At 45.6% G+C, this 19,729-nt stretch overlaps 1 protein-coding gene across 2 annotated transcripts in view; it reads right to left on the bottom strand.

Annotated features, from left to right (window-relative positions):
- CADM2 (cell adhesion molecule 2) overlaps positions 1-19,729 on the bottom strand; it is a 2,470,210-nt gene that overhangs the window by 374,558 nt on the left and 2,075,923 nt on the right. For both annotated transcript variants that reach the window (XM_069760974.1, XM_069760973.1), the window contains one exon: positions 15,374-15,526. In XM_069760974.1, coding sequence (XP_069617075.1) covers positions 15,374-15,413 — 40 coding nt within the window. In that variant the 5' untranslated portion in view covers positions 15,414-15,526. The remainder of the gene's footprint in view (positions 1-15,373; positions 15,527-19,729) is intronic.

Genomic DNA, 19,729 nt, shown 5'->3' with positions numbered 1-19,729 from the left:
AGGATTTAGAAAGACATTTATACTTTGGATCCAAAGATGGGTCTCTGTGGAAAAGCATTAAGCTGAGGAAGTTATTATCCTGAAATACTGTGCTTAAAATGGGTAGTTTTTGTCCTTAATGGCAAACTTGTAAAGATTTTTTGTAAAATTGTCCCAGTGGGGCTTAAAAAAGCCAGCTTTCAAATACTATGCACAAAACCAATTCAGCAGCTGGATTAACTTTAATGTGTCTGGCATCCAGCATTAGTCCTATTAAGTGAAAGAACTTGGCATTCTAAAACAAGTGAAGTTCACGGGCAAAAAGTAAAAAAAAAAAAATCAATCTCTAAAATTGTATAACAGGTTAGGAACATAGGTGTGTTTGCAATAAACTATAGCAATTTCATCTGATTCAGCCGCTGACATTCAATGAATCTCATAAAGTGTTGAGTTTAAGCGTTATTCCGCAGCATTCTCGATGAATCTCTTTCATTCTTAGTGTCACTGAAACCCTCAGAGGGGAAAAAAGGGAGAGATCATTTAGGGAATAAGGCATAAATGGTGAAGTGCTCCCAATAAAACAACAAAAACTAATAGTTTGCAGTAGAAATGACAGGAACAAAGAAAAACACTAAGGTAGAAAAAAAGAAAAGCAGCTATAAAACTTTCCTTAATTTTAGAGTTTTATGAGCACCATGTCCTTAAGAATATATAGTTGAAAGGTTTAAGCTGGCTGTAGCCAAAATACTATCTCCTGAGAATAATAGGAAACAGAAATACAATAAAAGAGCTGTGGCTTAAGAGATAAAGCACAGGTTTTAAAAGTAAAATGGTTTATATAGAGTCTAGACTGCAGGCATCATGTTATAGAGCAGGAAAACTGAGTAGATAAATACATACCTCAACCCCGAAATTGTAACACCAAGACTAATAATAATAATTTTATTTCTATAGCGCCAACATATTCCGCAGCACTTTACATTATAGAGGGGACTTGTACAGACAATAAAAGACATTGCAGCATAACAAGAATCACATAAAGCAACAGATACCAAGAGGAGTGAGGGCCCTGCTCACAAGCTTACAATCTATGAGGAACTAGGGGAGACATGAAAGGTGGATGGTAACAATTGCTTTCATTGTTCAGACCAGCCGTAATGTAACAAATTGGGTGTTCATGTAATGCTGCATGAAATAGTTATCAACCAGAATGTGTAAAAGTACAGACACAGAGGGCATTTAAATGAATGTATAAAGCATGTGAGAACATAATATAAGAGTCCTGGTCATGAGGAAGATTTTGAATGGGCAACACAGGGATGACAGATAGCAAAACAGAGGGCATGGGTAGGGTGATAGACTGAGGCCAGAAGATGTAGGATGGTGCTGAACCATGGAGCGCTTTGTCAGTGAAAGTGATACGTTTATATTTAACTCTAGAGTGGATGGGTAACCAGTTCAATGACTAGCACAGAAAAGAGGCATCTATGTAGCGGTTGGAGAGCAATATGATCCTTGTTGCAGCATTTGAGACACATTTGAGATGGGTGGGTTTGGTAAGAGGGAGATCAATTAGTAGAGAGTTACAGTTGTCCAGATGAGAAAGAATAAGAGCAACAGTGAGAGTTTTTGCAGAGTCAAAAGTAAGAAAAGGTCAAATTCTAGAAATGTTTTTGAGGTGTGGATAACAAGAGTGAGCCAGTGATTGGATGCGGGGGGGGGGGGGAGGAGGGTAAATTAAAGGTCTGAATCAAGTATGACCCCAAGACAGCGGGCTTGATGCTGGGGAGTAATGGTAGAACCACACATGGAAATGGCAATGTTGGGCACAGATAGGTAAGCGGAGGGAGAACACACAAGGAGTTCAGTTTTTGATACGTTCAGTTTCAGAAAAAGGGAGGACATGATGTTGGAGACAGCCGTAAGACAATCACTGGTGTTTTGAAATAATGAAATAATGCAGGCATGATGTCAGGAGTAGAGGTGCATATTTGGCAGTTATCAGCATGGAGATGGTACTGGAAACCAAATCTACTGATTGCTTGTCCAATAGATAGGGCTGTATACAAGAACAGGAGGGGGCTTAGGACTGATCTTTGAGGAACCCCGACAATAAGGGGAAGATGGGAGGAGGAGCCAGCAAAAGATACAGCGAAGGAGAGGTCAGAGAGGTAGGAGGAGAACCAGAAGAGAATGGTGTACTTGAGGCTGATGGAGCGGAGCTTAGTCAGGAGGAGCTGATGATCTACAGTGTCAAATGCTACAGATAGATCCAGGAGAATTAGTATGGAGTAGTGACCATTAGATTTAGCTATTAGTAGTTCAGTAGAAACTTTAATGAGGGCAGTTTCAGAAGAGTGTAAAGAGCATAAACTGCATTTAAGAATATAAAGAAGAGAGTGATAATAAAGATAGAGGATTAGACAGGAGTGAACCAAGCATTCCAGGAGTTTAGAGATGAAGCGAAGATTAGATACGGGTCTATAGTTTGCGGCACAGTTTTAGTCGAGGGATGGTTTTTAAGGAATGGATGCATGATGGCATATTTAAATGAGGAGGCAAAGATACCAGAAGAGAAAAAAAGGTTGAATTTTTTTTTTAGGTGGGTGGTGACAGCAAGGGAAAGGGACTGGAGGAGATGTGAGGGTATATGGTCATTGGTGCAAGTAGGGCGAGAAGATGCAAGGAGCATGATCACTTCCTTCATGACTGGTTCAAAGAAAGAGAGTGAGCTAGATGCAGTGGGGGAGGAAGAAAGTGCATGGTATGGGGGATTGGGAGAAAATTTCCTGTCGAATATAGTCAATTTTTTCTTTTAAATAATTGGACAGATCATCAGCACGGAGATCTATGGTTAGGGCCTGCACTGTTGGATTGAGTAGGGAATGAAAAGTGTCAAAGAGACGTTTAGGATTTTTGGATAGTGAGGTGATGAGGGTGTTGAAATAGGTTTGTTTTGGAGAGGTGAAGGGCAGAGTTCTATGTTTTAAACATTAACTTGTCATGGATGAAATCTTTGGGCAGATTGGATTTTCTTCACAGACGTTCTGCGCACCTGGAGCAGCGTCATAGGAAATGTGTTTGCAGCATGTGCCAGGGTTGTCGCTGTCTGTGCCAAGAAGGAAAAATCCCTGAATTATGGAGATAACAGGATCAATAGTCATGTTAATGATATAGAAATAATGAAATAATATAAATGACATTTCCAAAACATCTTAATTTAGGCTGGCTTCACATTTTTGTCTGTGTGTCCTGCGCTTCATCTGCACTGATCCGCATGCATCATGCATACCTATCTTTAACATGATGTAGGCATGCGTCATTTCGAGGTGTGCATCGAGGTCTGACGAACGCAACATGTTGTATTTTTGGAGGCGTTAAAAAATCCATCAAATATGCGCAGACATGTGCATGCAGATGGGTGCATTAAAAAACACATTACTGTCTATGGGAACGCATGCGTATGCATGTCCTTGCTTACACATGCATTCAATGCGCTTGCATACTACGGACTGCGCGTGTCCAGGAACTGATTGAGACATGCCCACTGAGACACTCCCTCCTGGAAATATCGAATGCATGTGCATAAAAAACGCAAGCACAGGCAAAAAATGCATACAAGCGCATGCACACGCAGTGTTTTTTTTGCCGTCATGCGTAAGCTGATGCGGATAAAAAACGCTGCGTAAACACGCATTTGCATACATTTTGGCATGATTTGCACATGCAGAAGATACGCTGTGCACATATACTGTACGCAAATGTGAACTTAGCGTTATTCAGTACCATGGTTGAATGCTACGTGGAGTAATCCCTACATTTACTGTGACTGCTATCAATGAGGTCATTATTGTTTGTCTTTGGAATGTACTACTATGCTGAATGCACTTGGGCAAATCATAAAGATCCTCCGCTGGCAGCTTCCTTTGCAATTGTCGGCCAATTACATCCCAGTTGTACCCAATAGAGTAAGTCTGAAGGCACAGTAGCCATGGTAGCACGTTTAGCCCATGTAAACTGCTAAGTGTATCATGAGCAACGTATAGCTTGGCATTGTCTTGATGGGACACTTTGAATAAATGGCCATATCACTGATTTTACCACTAAATCAATGCAACACCAACCTGTTAGTGTACTTGGAATGAAAACTAGAGGAGTCCATTCATTATGCCATTCCCCATAATCCCACAAGTAGGATCAGTGTTATATTCCTTCTTTAAAGCCACTTCATAACGTTGCCCATGTGGTCTCCAGTTGAAGACCACAGGTTGAAATGGAGCAATGGAGGATAGAATGGTCTATCCTCTTTGGTGATGGCGGGTCCTGCTTTTCTTTTTTATGCAAAGATAGCTGGAGGCCACATTGGCAATGTCACGAAGGGGAATTTACTAGAGAATCTCACACTGGTCCTACTTCCATGATTATGGTATGAGGGAGTAAAATATATGGTAGCTATGGTGTTCACAAAGTGCTATAATGACCTGCAGTGTCTCTGGAATGCCTCCAATAGAGCACTTCTGGGACATCATTGGTCTGCAAATGCAGCATAAGCTTTTAGCCGCGGATCTAGAAGATTTGCATTTCCAAATGCATTCATAGTGGCAGGACATTCCTCAGACAACTACTAACAACTTAATTTAACCACAAATATCTTCATGCATTTCAAGACATTTAAGTACAGGTATTAGTGCGCATGATGCTCATTGTCAATACATAATAAATTAAGATGTTTTGGAAATATTACCACTTTTTCTTCATTTCCATATAATTAGCATGTCTATCCCTTATGTGATTTCCATAATTCCATGAAGTTTCCTTCTTGGTATTCCAATTTCCATATTGAGGAGAATATATGTAATTTTTTGAGGAAAAATATTTTGGTATAGGGCTCATTCAGACATGCCTGATTTTCATTAGTCTTTTGCATCACATTTTCATCAGGGATTTTTAACTGTGTCCATTTTTACCATCAGTTTTGAGGGTTTTATTTGCATATGAGACGGATTCTCTAGATTGTCCTATCAAACAAACATGAAAATCTGACAGCACTAGTGTTAGGAGTCGAGTTTCCTCTGCTGCACTGGGGGAATCTCGATCCGTCTCCGCTGCGGTCTCCCATTCTTCTCCAGTCGCGGTGGAGTCTGCACAGCAGGGACGTCGATCCCAGCGTCTCGCTCAGTCTGACTCTGTGCGAAGAGTTACTGCTGCTTTTCCTGCTTCTGCCATTGAAGCCAGTGCTGGGCAGCGGCGAGTGGACGTTTCTGGATCTAAGTCCTGCTTTTCTCTGTCTGAGCATGCCCAGGGCAGGATCTCCCGTTGGAGTTCGAGGGTCACATGCTCAGGTATTGCAGCACATCCCATTGGTCCTCTTGGCAGGTCCTGAAAGGGCAAAACTTCTGGAGCTGCTTCCTGTGCTGCTACTATATAAACTGCGCATGACCGCACGGCCATGCGCTAGTATTGTCTTGTAAATATGTGTGTGTGTTGTGAGTAGTGTTGAGCGATACCGTCCGATACTTGAAAGTATCGGTATCGGATAGTATCGGCCGATACCCGAAAAATATCGGATATCGCCGATACCGATATCCGATACCAATACAAGTCAATGGGACATCAAGTATCGGAATGTATCCTCATGGATCCCAGGGTCTGAAGGAGAGGAAACTCTCCTTCAGGCCCTGGGATCCATATTAAAGTGTAAAATAAAGAATTAAAATAAAAAATATTGTTATATTCACCTCTCCGGCGGCCCCTGGACATCAGCGGGAGGATCCGGCATCCGGCACGGCTTCTTTCTTCAAAATGCGCGCCTTTAGGACCTGTGGAATGACGTCCCGGCTTCTGATTGGTCGCGTGCCGCCCATGTGACCGCCACGCGACCAATCAGAAGCCGCGACGTCATTCCTCAGGTCCTAGAAGGCGCTCATTCTAGGACTTTAGCTGAGGAATGACGTCGCGGCTTCTGATTGGTCGCGTGGCGGTCACATGGGCGGCACGCGACCAATCAGAAGCCGGGACGTCATTCCACAGGTCCTAAAGGCGCGCATTTTGAAGAAAGAAGCCGTGCCGGACGCCGGATCCTCCCGCTGATGTCCAGGGGCCGCCGGAGAGGTGAATATAACAATATTTTTTATTTTAATTCTTTATTTTACACTTCCTATACCGATACCCGATATCACAAAAATATCGGATCTCGGTATCGGAATTCCGATACCGCAAGTATCGGCCGATACCCGATACTTGCGGTATCGGAATGCTCAACACTAGTTGTGAGTGATAGTCGCTCTTTAAATAACCCTCCCTATTGAATGTCTGTTCGCGGAAGGTGCATGTTTGCTTTTTAGCGCCCGACTTATCCAACAGCACGAAACACACATTACAGCTACCAGTTGCTGTGTCCGCCAGTACGGCGCCGTGCGCTTGCTCTGCGCTTTCCTGACCCAAGCCTGGGTGGTTAGTGGCATCCGACAGTGCGGCACCGCACGCACTCTTGTGCCTTTATATTATTATTTTGGTTCCTCTGACACACCCAGTTGCGGTGTTGTGCCAGCAAGTGTCTAATCGGACTTCAATCCTGTGTAGGGGTTGAGTCCGCTGACTTCTTGCTCGCGCTTTATGTGCGGTACTGCGGTCCTGTGATGCAACAGGATCGCTTCCTTCACGCAGGGTGAAGTTAACCCATGTGTGTATACTTAGTACCGCCATATAGTCCGTCTTACTAGCAGCAGGGTCTTTTACCTGCACGGTGGACCTCGGACTGCGAACGCACCTAGTTTCTTATTATGTATACTTGGTGCGTTCCGCCGGTCCTTAACATAATACTAGCGCCAAGGTCTGGCTAGTAAATGATGGACGATCAGCGTTCACAGCGGTACATCCAGCAGCTGGAGGGAAGGTTGGCGGCTCTTGAGCGTTCAACCTCAGCTGTGGATGTCACTGCTGTCGCTGTTCAGGCTGCTGGTGTTGCTGCAGCCACCTTGTCCACTGCCGCCCCTGTCCCGACTCTAACTCGCCTCCCGCTTCCAGAGAAATTCTCTGGTGACAGTAAGTCTTGTAGGGGTTTCGTGAGTCAGTGCTCTATCCATCTCGAGCTTCTGGCCTCTCGTTTCCCTACAGAGCGGGCTAAGGTGGGATTTATAGTGTCTCTTCTATCGGACAGGGCGTTGCAGTGGGCTACGCCGCTATGGGAGCGTAACGATCATGTGGTACAGAGTGCTCCGTTGTTTCTGAGCACTCTGAAACAGGTCTTTTTTAGGACCTCGTGTCATCCATGATACGGCGCTCCAATTGTTGGCATTGACTCAGGGCTCGTCCTTGGTCAGTCATTTTGCCGTCCACTTCCGCACCTTAGCATCTGAGCTGGATTGGTCGGATAAAGCTCTCATTCCAATATTTTGGAGGGGGCTGGCTGACCACGTTAAGGACGCCCTGGCCACTTGGGAGATTCCTGCCACACTGGAGGAATTAATAACTCTATCCACTCGTATTGATCTCCGTTTTCATGAGCGGAGGTTAGAACGAGCCCAGTGTAGGCAGAGGTTTCGGCTGGCTCCCACCTTCGCCAAACCTTTGGAATCTCCAGACCAGGCTCCTGAGTGCCATGAGCCTGTGGTAGAGTCATGAGCGGAATCTAAGTCCCGGACCGCTCGTGCACTCCAGATTTGTCATCTTTGCCAACAGTCAGGACATCTTGCCTCCAGATGTCTCCAGCGGTCGAGGAAACGTCAGCGTCTAGTGGTAGTTGGTGGAGGTGCACTAGACACGGCGACGTTTGCCTCCAAATTGTCCTTTAAGGGGACAATAACATTGGGCTCATCCTCTCACTCGGTAGAACTCTGCGTGGATTCTGGGGCGGAGGGCAATTTTATGTCTTCGCCCAACGTCACGCAATTCCTCTGGTCATGCTATCTCAACCAGTAACGGTACGAGTGGTGAATGGGTCGACACTGCCCGCACAGATTACACATCAAGCTATCCCTTTTACTCTGTCCATGTCACCATCTCATCAGGAGGTTATATCTCTACTCGTCATTCCTGAGGGAATTGATGAGGTTCTCTTAGGGATACCTTGGTTACGGTACCACTCTCCTCACATCGAGTGGTCCTCAGGCAGAATTCTGGGATGGGGTGAATCTTGTGGGAACAGGTGTCATCGAGAGTGCGTTAATTCATCGAGAGTTGCTACTACAGAGGTACCCGCAGATCTTTCCTCTCTCCCCAAGCAATATTGGTCTTATGCAGACGTGTTCTCCAAAAAGGCAGCGGAGACCCTTCCGCCCCATCGCCCCTATGACTGTCCTATTGATCTCTTGCCTGGTGCTGAGCCTCCCCGGGGTCGAGTCTATCCATTATCTCTCCCGGAAACGGAGGCAATGTCTCAGTACATTCAAGAGAATTTGGCAAGAGGGTTCATCAGGAAGTCAGTGTCACCTGCTGGGGCAGGGTTCTTTTTCGTGCAGAAAAAGAGTGGAGAACTACGTCCATGCATAGACTACAGGGGTCTTAATGCTATCACAGTTAAGAACAAGTACCCTTTGCCTTTGATATCTGAGCTTTTCGATAGGCTTCGGGGAGCTAGAGTGTTTACTAAACTAGATCTGTGGGGTGCTTATAACCTGATTCGCATCCGTGAGGGGGACGAATGGAAAACGGCGTTTAACACCAGAGATGGGCACTATGAGTATCTGGTGATGCCCTTCGGGCTCTGTAATACACCTGCCATTTTCTAAGACTTTGTCAACGACATCTTCCGGGATATGCTTTCCACCTCGGTTGTAGTCTATCTGGATGATATCCTCATCTTTTCTCCAGATATTGACTCCCACCGGAGAGATGTTGGCAGAGTCTTCGACCTCCTATGGGCAAACTCTCTTTATGCGAAGTTGGAGAAGTGTGTGTTTGAGCAGGAGTCCTTACCTTTCCTGGGCTATATCATCTCCGCCCAGGGATTGGCTATGGATCCTGCCAAGCTACAGGCTGTGATGGACTGGCAAGAGCCTCATTCTCTTAAAGCGGTGCAGCGCTTTATGGGGTTCATAAACTATTACCGCCAGTTCATTCCCCACTTCTCAACTCTGGTAGCTCCCTTGGTGGCCCTCACCAAGAAGGGAGCGAATCCCAAATTGTGGTCGGAAGAGAGCGCTCCCATCTTACATCGTCCCGACGTGGATAAGCCATTCCTAATGGAGGTCGATGCCTCGTCCGTTGGTGCTGGAGCAGTCCTCTATCAAAAGGATGCTCAAGGTCGGAAGCATCCATGCTTCTTTTTCTCTAAGACCTTCACGCCAGCGGAGAGAAACTACTCCATCGGGGACAGGGAGTTGCTAGTAATGAAGTTGGCCTTTTCGGAGTGGAGACACCTTCTGGAGGGTGCGCGGTTTCCCTTCAAAGTGTACAAGGACCACAAAAATTTGGTCTATTTACAAACAGCCCAGCGGCTAAATTCTCGCCAGGCCAGATGGTCCCTGTTCTTCTCCCGGTTCCACTTTTCTCTTCATTATCTCGCCGGGGAGAAGAATATCCGTGCTGACGCTCTCTCTCGCTCCCTTATGTCAACTGAGGAGGAGGAAGAGGAGCCTCGGCTTATTGTCCCTTCCGAGAGCCTGAGAACCATAGCACCGGTTTCGCTAGAGTCTGTGCCTCCGGGCAAGACTTTTGTGCCCATTAATTTGCGACCGGAGGTTCCCTCTTGGGCTCATTCGTCCAGGGTGGGTGGACACTTTGGGACAAAGAGGACGTCTGAGCTACTGGCGAGGACGTACTGGTGGCCGCATATGGTCCGGGATGTCAGGGATTATATTCTGGCGTGTGTCTCCTGCGCCAAAAATAAATCAAAGGCCAGCTGGGTTGCTCTATCCCTTGCCGGTGGCAGATAGGCCCTGGGAGATGGTCGGGATGGACTTTGTTGTGGGTTTACCCAAGTCTCGCGGCTGTACCATCATTTGGGTCATCACCGATCATTTCTCAAAAATGGTGCATTTGGTGCCGCTACCACGGTTACCTTCTGCACGGGCCTTGGCAGCGTTGTTTATCAAACACATCTTCCGCCTACATGGTATGCCTGACAAAATTGTCAGTGACCGGGGTCCCCAGTTTGCGTCTCGGTTCTGGAGAGAGCTTTGTTGTCTTCTCAGTATTGAGTTGAATCTCTCTTCCGCTTATCATCCCAAGATGAATGGGTTGGTAGAGAGGGCCAACCAGACCTTGGTCACATACCTGCGACATTTTGTTTCAGCCAGGCAGGATGACTGGGCATCCTTGCTATCATGGGCAGAGTTTGCACTGAACAACGCCGTAGCCGACTCCACTGGACAAACTCCATTCCTCCTCAACTATGGTCAGCATCCACGGGTACCTGTGCCTATGCCCGTGTCTTCCGCCGACTCCAGGGTGGCAGACTGGGCTGTGGAGGCACGGGATATTTGGGACCGCACTCAGGATGCCATTCGGGCCTCTAAGGAGAGAATGAGGTCCTCCGCCGATGCTCATCGGCGCCCCGCTCCGACCTTTGCTCCTGGCGACTTGGTGTGGCTCTCCGCCCGTAACATCAGGCTGCGAGTTGAGTCCACTAAATTTGCTCCTTGCTACTTGGGTCCGTTCAAGGTCCTCGAGCAGGTTAATCCTGTGGTCTATCGTTTGGCCCTTCCGCCACGCCTGGGTATCACCGACACCTTTCATGTGTCCCTCTTGAAACCTGTGTATATGTCCCGGTTTTCCGAGTCATCTGCTGGGACATTGGGTTCGTCTACGGACGATTATGAGGTGAACGCTATTTTGGGGTGCAAGGTGGTACGTGGCAAAAAATTTTATTTGGTGGACTGGAAGGGTTATGGCCCCGAGGACAGGTCCTAGAAGCCTGTTGAGCACATTCGGGCCCCGCAGCTCATTGCTGCCTTCGAGCGTGGCGAGGCCCAAGGAGGGGGGCCCTAGGGGGGGTAATGTTAGGAGTCGAGTTTCCTCTGCTGCACTGGGGGAATCTCGATCCGTCTCCGCTGCGGTCTCCCATTCTTCTCCAGCCGCGGTGGAGTCTGCTCAGCAGGGACGTCGATCCCAGCGTCTCGCTCAGTCTGACTCTGTGCGAAGAGTTACTGCTGCTTTTCCTGCTTCTGCCATTGAAGCCAGTGCTGGGCAGCGGCGAGAGGACGTTTCTGGATCTAAGTCCTGCTTTTCTCTGTCTGAGCATGCCCAGGGCAGGATCTCCCGTTGGAGATCGAGGGTCACATGCTCAGGTATTGCAGCACATCCCATTGGTCCTCTTGGCAGGTCCTGAAAGGGCAAAACTTCTGGAGCTGCTTCCTGTGCTGCTACTATATAAACTGCGCATGACCGCACGGCCATGCGCTAGTATTGTCTTGTAAATATGTGTGTGTGTTGTGAGTGATAGTCGCTCTTTAAATAACCCTCCCTATTGAATGTCTGTTCGCGGAAGGTGTATGTTTGCTATCTAGCGCCCGACTTATCCAACAGCACGAAACACACATTACAGCTACCAGTTGCTGTGTCTGCCAGTACGGCGCCGTGCGCTTGCTCTGCGCTTTCCTGACCCAAGCCTGGGTGGTTAGTGGCGTCCGACAGTGCGGCACCGCACGCACTCTTGTGCCTTTATATTATTATTTTGGTTCCTCTGACACACCCAGTTGCGGTGTTGTGCCAGCAAGTGTCTAATCGGACTTCAATCCTGTGTAGGGGTTGAGTCCGCTGACTTCTTGCTCGCGCTTTATGTGCGGTACTGCGGTCCTGTGACGCAACAGGATCGCTTCCTTCACGCAGGGTGAAGTTAACCCATGTGTGTATACTTAGTACCGCCATATAGTCCGTCTTACTAGCAGCAGGGTCTTTTACCTGCACTGTGGACCTCGGACTGCGAACGCACCTAGTTTCTTATTATCTATACTTGGTGCGTTCCGCCGGTCCTTAACAACTAGTATGCAACTTGGATGGCATCTGAATGCTGTACAATTTTTTCCTGAAAATAAAGACTTTCATTATAGAGTTTGATCCATGACTGATAAAATCAAAGATGTCACCGTTTTTCGTGTGGACAACTCAGTCCACAAAAAACATGGACAAGTCCGGGAGAAGCATAAATAGCATTTTTACATAAATGAGATCTAAAATGTGTTTTATGTATTTATATACATTGTGTTTATAAGTTCCAATGGGTGCTCTCACTTAATGATTGACAGCCTTGTTGTATGTTTATTCATACAGAGATAACTGTCAATCACCACTTAGGCCCTCTAGACTTAAAAGGTTATTTTTCATGATTTGAAATACTTTATTTTATTTGAAAAATGTGAATCACACGGAATTAAAACTCAATTTTTAGTGCATTATTCATAAGAAGGTTGTCCCATAAATAACATATAATACATAGCCTCAAGATATGTCATAAATGTATGATCGCTGGAGGTCTGACTGCTGTGACACCCACTGATCACAAAAACTGCGATTTCAAAGTATCATGAGTAAAAGTATCGTGAGTGAAACAAGCGTCAGTGAGCAAGTCCAATCAGTAATCCATTTTTTTTTTGCATACCATAAGGATTCTCTAGTTTCTCTTTTCAAACTAACGTGAAAATCGGACTAGTATTCAACTAGAATGGTATGTGAGTAATTTACCATTTTTTCATGGACCTACAGACTTGCATTGGAGAGTTTGAACCATGACTCTAATAAAACCCATACAAGTCACCGTGTTTTGGTGTGGACAGGTCAGACCACAAAAAACATGGACTTTCTCAGAGATGATAAAGGTATGAGTTTAATCCACGTGAAACATAAATAGAATTTTTATATGAATGAGACCAAACTTGTATTTTATGTATATATTGTATATACATTGTGTTTATTAGTCCAGTGGGTGGTCTCACTTTATAAGTGACAGCCTCCTTGCATGTGTATGCATACACAGATAACTGTCAATTCCTGTTTAGGACTACTCTCTAGGCTTATAAGGTTATATTTCATGATTTGAAATACTTAATGATAGAAATTTGCTTGTGGGCTCACTAAATATGCTGGTAAATTCACTTATTTCCATAATGTTTGCATATTGTGAATTATTTTCAATTAGTAAAAGGTTACAGATGAGCAATTAAAACTCAATTTTTAGTGTGTTTTCTTAACAAGGTTGTCCTGTAAATAATCATAAGTAATATAATGTATGTTACCTATGCTTAGAAAGGCTGATAAATGTATGAACGCTGGGGTTCTAACTGCTGTGACTCTGTCATGGAACATGTAGGAAAGGCTAACTGCAAGAAGAAGGGATAAGGGAAGGGAATCAAATACTAGGGAAGGGGAGAGTGGATACCCCTCGACAGTTCTAACATCACCCTGTCTGTCCTTGGAGACCCTAAATAGGTTCCGCACCTATCGCCGAGCAGAATACCTAATCACTGCCTGACCCTGGCGATAAACCCTGCACAGAGAAGGACAGGATGAGCGCTAGTCAATGCCCACTACCGCTAATGGTTATTCTTAATGACTACAATATAAACATACAGGCTTGGCTCAGCTTTGTATTCATATTTACAGTGGCTTGCAAAAGTATTCACCATCTTGGCTTTTTACCTATTTTGCTACATTATAATCTGTTTTTAAATATTTTTGTTATCCAATTTGTGTGTGATGCATTAGGACTAAATAGTCCAAGTTATTGAAGTAAAGTGAGAAAAATATAGGTAGAACTTAAATTTATGGGATCGAATAACTGAATATTAGCATGTGCATATGAAATCAGCCCACTTGTACAGTACAGACCAAAATTTTGGACACACCTTCTCATTTAAAGATTTTTCTGTATTTTCATGACTATGAAAATTGTACATTCACACTGAAGGCATCAAAAGTATTAATTAACACATGTGGAATTATATACTTAGCAAAAAAGTGTGAAACAACTGAAATTATGTCTTATATTCTAGGTTCTTCAAGGTAGCCACCTTTTGCTTTGATGACTGCTTTGCACACTCTTGGCATTCTCTTGATGAGCTTCAAGAGGTAGTCACCGGGAATGGTCTTCCAACAATCTTGAAGGAGTTCCCAGAGATGCTTAGCACTGGTTGGCCCTTTTGCCTTCACTCTGCGGTCCAGCTCACCCCAAACCATCTCGATTGGGTTCAGGTCTGGTGACTGTGGTGGCCAGGTCATCTGGCATAGCACCCCATCACTCTCCTTCTTGGTCAAATAAATGACCTTTATGGAAGAGTGGTGAAAAAAGTAATTACTTACACACAAAAATTGTACTGTTTTTAGTTTGCCAAAAGACATTTAGGAGGCTTCCCAAATGTATGGAGGGAGATGCGGTGGTCAGATGAGACCAAAATTTAGATTTTTTTGGCCACCAAGGTAAACGCTACATCTGGCGCCAAACCAACACAGGTCATCACCCAAGGAATCAATCTCACACAGTGAAACATGGCAGCATCATGCTGTGTGGTTGTTTTTCAGCAGCAGGAACAGGGAAAAAGGCCTGAGGGGAAGATGGATGGTTTGAAATATAGGGATATTATTGACCAAAACCTGTGTCAGTCTGTCAGTGATTTGAGACTGGGAGGATGGAGGTTTACCTTCCAGCAAAACAATGACCCAAAGCATAGTGCTAAAGCAACACTCGAGTGGTTTAAGGGGAAATGTGTAATTGTTTTGGAGTGGCCTAGTCACATCCCAGACCTTAATCCAATTGAGAATCTGTGGTCAGACTTGAAGATTGCTGTCCACCAGAGGAAACCATCTAATTTGAAGGAGCTGGAGCAGTTTTATTTTGAGGAATGGGCAAAAAATCCAAGTGGGAAGATGTGGAAGGCTCATAGAAACATATCAAAAGCAAAAGGAGGCTCTACAAAGTTCTGACTTTAGGGGTGTGAATAGTTATGCACATTTCAGTTATTTTGTCCCAATTGCTGTCTGCTTCACAATAAAAAGAAAACCAAATGTTCAAATGTTTACAGTTGTAGGCATGTTCTTTACATGAACAGATGCATACCCTAAAAAAGAAACATGTTGAATTCTGAGTTGTGATGCAACAAAACATGAAAAATGCCAAGGGGGTGAATACTTTTTGCTAACCACTGTAACTCAACACAGATCAGGGATTAAGATAACAACAGTTCTCTCTGACATTAGTTTATCTGCTGCAGAAATATAGAAACTATGGGATCAGGGATGTTGAAATCCAGAGAATTATGAGGTCCTCAAACTTTTTTGTAGAGCTTAATACTTTGCTTGGTGAGAATTAGTCCAGCATGAATTTACGAGGAAACATTGTACATGCAGCTAAACACTTTAGCATATTAATGACTTAAAGTAGAAATATTCCAGCCTTATACTGTATATTGAATGCAATCAAAAACAAGTTTTTTTTTCCTTTATGTAAGTCTGTAGTACTCACCTAGAACTGTGAGGAAAGCCTTAGAAGTCTTGACAGGCATTGTAAACAAGGAACATGTATACTGCCCTTCATCTGACAACGTGACATCACTAACGCTGATACTCAACTCATGCCAGGAAGCTCGAACCAGTTCAATCCTGTTATCCCTAAGTGCTGAAAGAAGCAAAAAATATATGTTAGTATTAAAGTGACATTCTTGATTACAACAGAACATGTATACATTAAAGCAGGTAGATAGTATTTTTTTTTCAATAGCATTGACATTCTAAAAACGCCATAACCTTGAATTGCAGTTTTTGGCAGAGCTGCTTGCATAAGTGAAACACATGGACTTGTGACATGTCATTTTACACAAACAGCAAGGCTGAAAACTGAACCTCACTCAGATATACAAAGTAACCCCAAAAAACAGGTTTCTAGTTTTCTTCATCCTGGTTTCACAATTAAGGCAAGTGCAAACAAGCATATTTCCACCATGAGTGTGACCTGACAAAACATCGGATCACACTTGGACCAATATAATTCTATAGGACTGTGTACAGGTCTGATTTTTTCCATAGACAGAGTCTGTCCAAGTAAAAGATTACTGCATGCTTGAGTTTGATCTGATATTCAAATCGCCCTCAGCCATAAAAGTTATTGAGTCCTTGGAAAACATTGAACGGTGCTTGGATGACATGTGAGAGCAGTCCAATTTTTACAGATTGACACAATTTGGAGAATTTTTTTCTTCTGCTCATCCAAGAGATTTGGAGCACTCGATGAACACACTATGCTCACACTCTTATTATAGTTTGATCAGAGAAACATTTGCATAATTTACCCGATTCGCTTGGAGAGAGAAAATATTACCATGTGGCCCTAGCTTAAAACATATAATAAATCAGTATTCAGCACCTAATGCCATCTGGGGTTTTGTCATGTTGTAGAATAGGAGTGCAGGCGCAGTGTGCTCCTGTTGGATTAGTAGTTTATATCACTGGCATATTAGCATCAATGGCCCAAACTGAGCACTCTATGGTGCTACAAGCAGCAGTAGCTTTGCCTTTGCGGCACCAGAGGAGCACGGTGGCAATGAAGGGGATGGAATACAGCTATCTGGCCAACATCAGAACAGCACTTACAAACTGTTTGAAACAGGTTTTAAGCACTACGCTCTTTGCCTAGGAGACCGGCTATCTCTACGAGACTGCAGCTCTTCAATTTTTAAGTACAATACCGGGAGAATGTTTAGTAACAAGCAAATTAAAACTTTTATTACAAGCATTCTGCAAATTTACCAATATAAGATTATGAAACAATTTATTTAAGAATGCCTAAATTTCAACAAGGTTGAAACAGAAAACACCTTTCAAGGGTAACTATGCTTTCAAAAAACTATTTAGAATAATGTGTCCTGTTTGCACATGGTGAATAATAAAGTTTCTCACCATTATTTTTCTTATGTCCTGCATTCTCACTAGTGTTTCCCATTGCATGCTCTATCTGAAGCTTGTAATCCATTGGTAAATGGGGAGGAGATGAGCTGCAGTGGTTTCTTTCATAGACAGCACAGAATAGTACAGAAAGCTGGATTCCTGCTCTTCATTCACTTTTTCACTCACAGAGACAAGCTCCAGCAGCATGGAGGATATCGTACAGAAGAGCTAAACTTTGTTGATCCTAATCAAGCTCTGACGTTGTTAGGACTGGCGGAACGCACCAAGAAAGATTATATAGATGCGTTCGCAGTCCGGGGTCCACTGTGCAGGCGAAACCCGCTGCTAGTAAATGACAGACTATATAGCGGTACTAAAAAGTATAAACACGTGGGTTAAACCTCACCCAACGTGAAGAAAGCAATCCTGTTAAGTCACAGGACCGCGGTACCGCACATAGAGCGCGAGCAAGTAGTCAGCGAACTTAACCCCAAAAGGGATTGAAGTCCGATTAGACCCTTGCTGGCACAACACCACAACTGGGTGTGTAAAGAACCTTATTAGCTATATATGAGCACAAGAGTGCGTGCGATGCCACACTGACGGACGCCACTAACCACCCAGGCTTGGGTATGGAAAGCGTAAGGCAAGCGCACGGCGCCGTACTGGCAGGCACAGCTATAGGACGCTGTGATGTGTGTACCATACAGATGGATAATCAGGCGCTAGAGAGCTACCATCATCCGCGAGCAATCAACAACTCTAGGGAGGGATACTTAGGAGCTTTCATCCTTCGACATACATCCATCTACACACACACATAATAATTGTACACTAGCGCATGGCCGTGCGGTCATGCGCAGTTTATATAGTTGCAGGACAGGAAGTGGCCACAGAAACTTTGCCCTTCCAAGACCTGCCAAGAGGACCAATGGAATGCGCTGCAGAGCCTGAGCACATGACCCTCGATCTCCAACGGGAGATCTTGCCCTGGGCTTGCTCAGTGTGCGCAAATAATAATAATAATAATCTTTATTTTTATATAGCGCTAACATATTCCGCAGCGCTTTACAGTTTGCACACATTATCATCACTGTCCCCATTGGGGCTCACAATCTAAATTCCCTATCAGTATGTCTTTGGAATGTGGGAGGAAACCGGAGTGCCCGGAGGAAACCCACGCAAACACGGAGAGAACATACAAACTCTTTGCAGATGTTGTCCTTGGTGGGGTTCGAACCCAGGACTCCAGCGCTGCAAGGCAGCAGTGCTATCCACTGCGCCACCGTGCCGCCCTAAGGACTTAGTCCCAGAGAAGTCCGCTCGCTGCTGACCAGCACTGACTTTAATGGCAGGAGCTGAAGAAGCAGCAGTAACTCTCTGTACCGAGCGAGACCGAGCAAGACGCTGGGACCGACGTCCCTGCTGAGCAGACTCCACTGTGGCTGGATAGGAATGGGAGACCGCAGCGGAGACGGCCCGAGATTCCCCCTGTGCAGAAGTGGGAACTCGAGACCTAACATAACCCCCCTCCTAGGGCCCCCCCTCCTTGGGCCTCGCTACGCTCGAAGGCAGCAATGAGCTGTGGGGCCGAATGTTTTCGGCAGGTTCCCATGACCTGTCCTCTGGGCCATAACCCTTCCAATCCACCAAATAGAACTTTTTGCCGCGTACCACCTTGCACCCCAAAATAGCGTTCACCTCATAATCGTCCGTAGACGAACCCGATGTCCCGGCAGATGACTCGGAAAACCGGGACATGTATACGGGTTTCAAGAGGGACACGTGAAAGGTGTCGGTGATACCCAAGCGTGGAGGAAGAGCCAGACGGTAGACCACGGGATTAACCTGTTCGAGAACCTTGAAGGGACCCAAGTAGCGAGGAGCAAACTTAGAGGACTCAACTCACAGCCTGATGTTACGGGCGGAGAGCCACACCAAGTCGCCAGGGGCAAAGGTCGGAGCGGGGCGCCGATGAACATCGGCGGAGGACCTCATTCTCTCCTTGGAGGCCCGAATGGTATCCTGCGTGCGATCCCAAATGTTCCGTGCCTCCACAGCCCAGTCTGCCAACCTGGAATCAGCGGAAGACACAGGCATGGGCACAGGAACACGCGGATGCTGGCCGTAATTTAAGAGGAATGGAGTCTGACCGGTGGAGTCGGCTACGGCATTGTTAAGTGCAAACTCTGCCCACGGTAGCAAGGATGCCCAGTCATCCTGCCTGGCAGAAACAAAATGTCGCAGATATGTGACCAAGGTCTGGTTGGCCCTTTCAACCAACCCATTCGTCTCTGGATGATATGCCGAAGAGAGATTTAACTCAATACTGAGTAGACGACAAAGCTCTCTCCAGAATCGAGACGCAAACTGGGGACCCCGGTCACTAACAATTTTGTCTGGCATACCGTGCAGGCGAAAGATATGCTTGATAAACAAGACAGCCAACGCCCGTGCAGATGGTAGCCGAGGAAGAGGCACCAAATGCACCATTTTGGAAAAATGGTCGGTGATCACCCAGATAATGGTGCAGTTACGAGACTTGGGCAAGCCCACCACAAAGTCCATCCCGACCATCTCCCAGGGCCTGTCCGCCACGAGCAGAGGATAAAGCAAACCAGCTGTCCGTTGCCGAGGAGTCTTGTTCCTGGCGCAAGAGACACACGCCCGAACATACTCCGCGACATCACGGGCCATATGCGGCCACCAGTATGTCCTCGCCAGTAACTCAGATGTCCGTTTAGTACCAAAATGTCCACCCACCCTGGACGAGTGCGCCCAAGAAAGAACCTCCGGTCGCAAACTGGATGGAACAAAAGTCTTGCCCGGGGGCACAGACTCTAGCGAAACCGGAGCCACAGTTCTCAAGCTCTCGGTGGGGACAATAAGCCGAGGTTCCTCCTCCTCCTCCGCAGATGACAAAACGGAGCGAGAGAGA

Source organism: Ranitomeya imitator, chromosome 3 (assembly GCF_032444005.1).
Source record: "Ranitomeya imitator isolate aRanImi1 chromosome 3, aRanImi1.pri, whole genome shotgun sequence".
Classification (NCBI taxonomy): Eukaryota; Metazoa; Chordata; class Amphibia; order Anura; family Dendrobatidae; genus Ranitomeya; species Ranitomeya imitator.
This window is presented reverse-complemented; position numbering and strand designations above follow the sequence as displayed.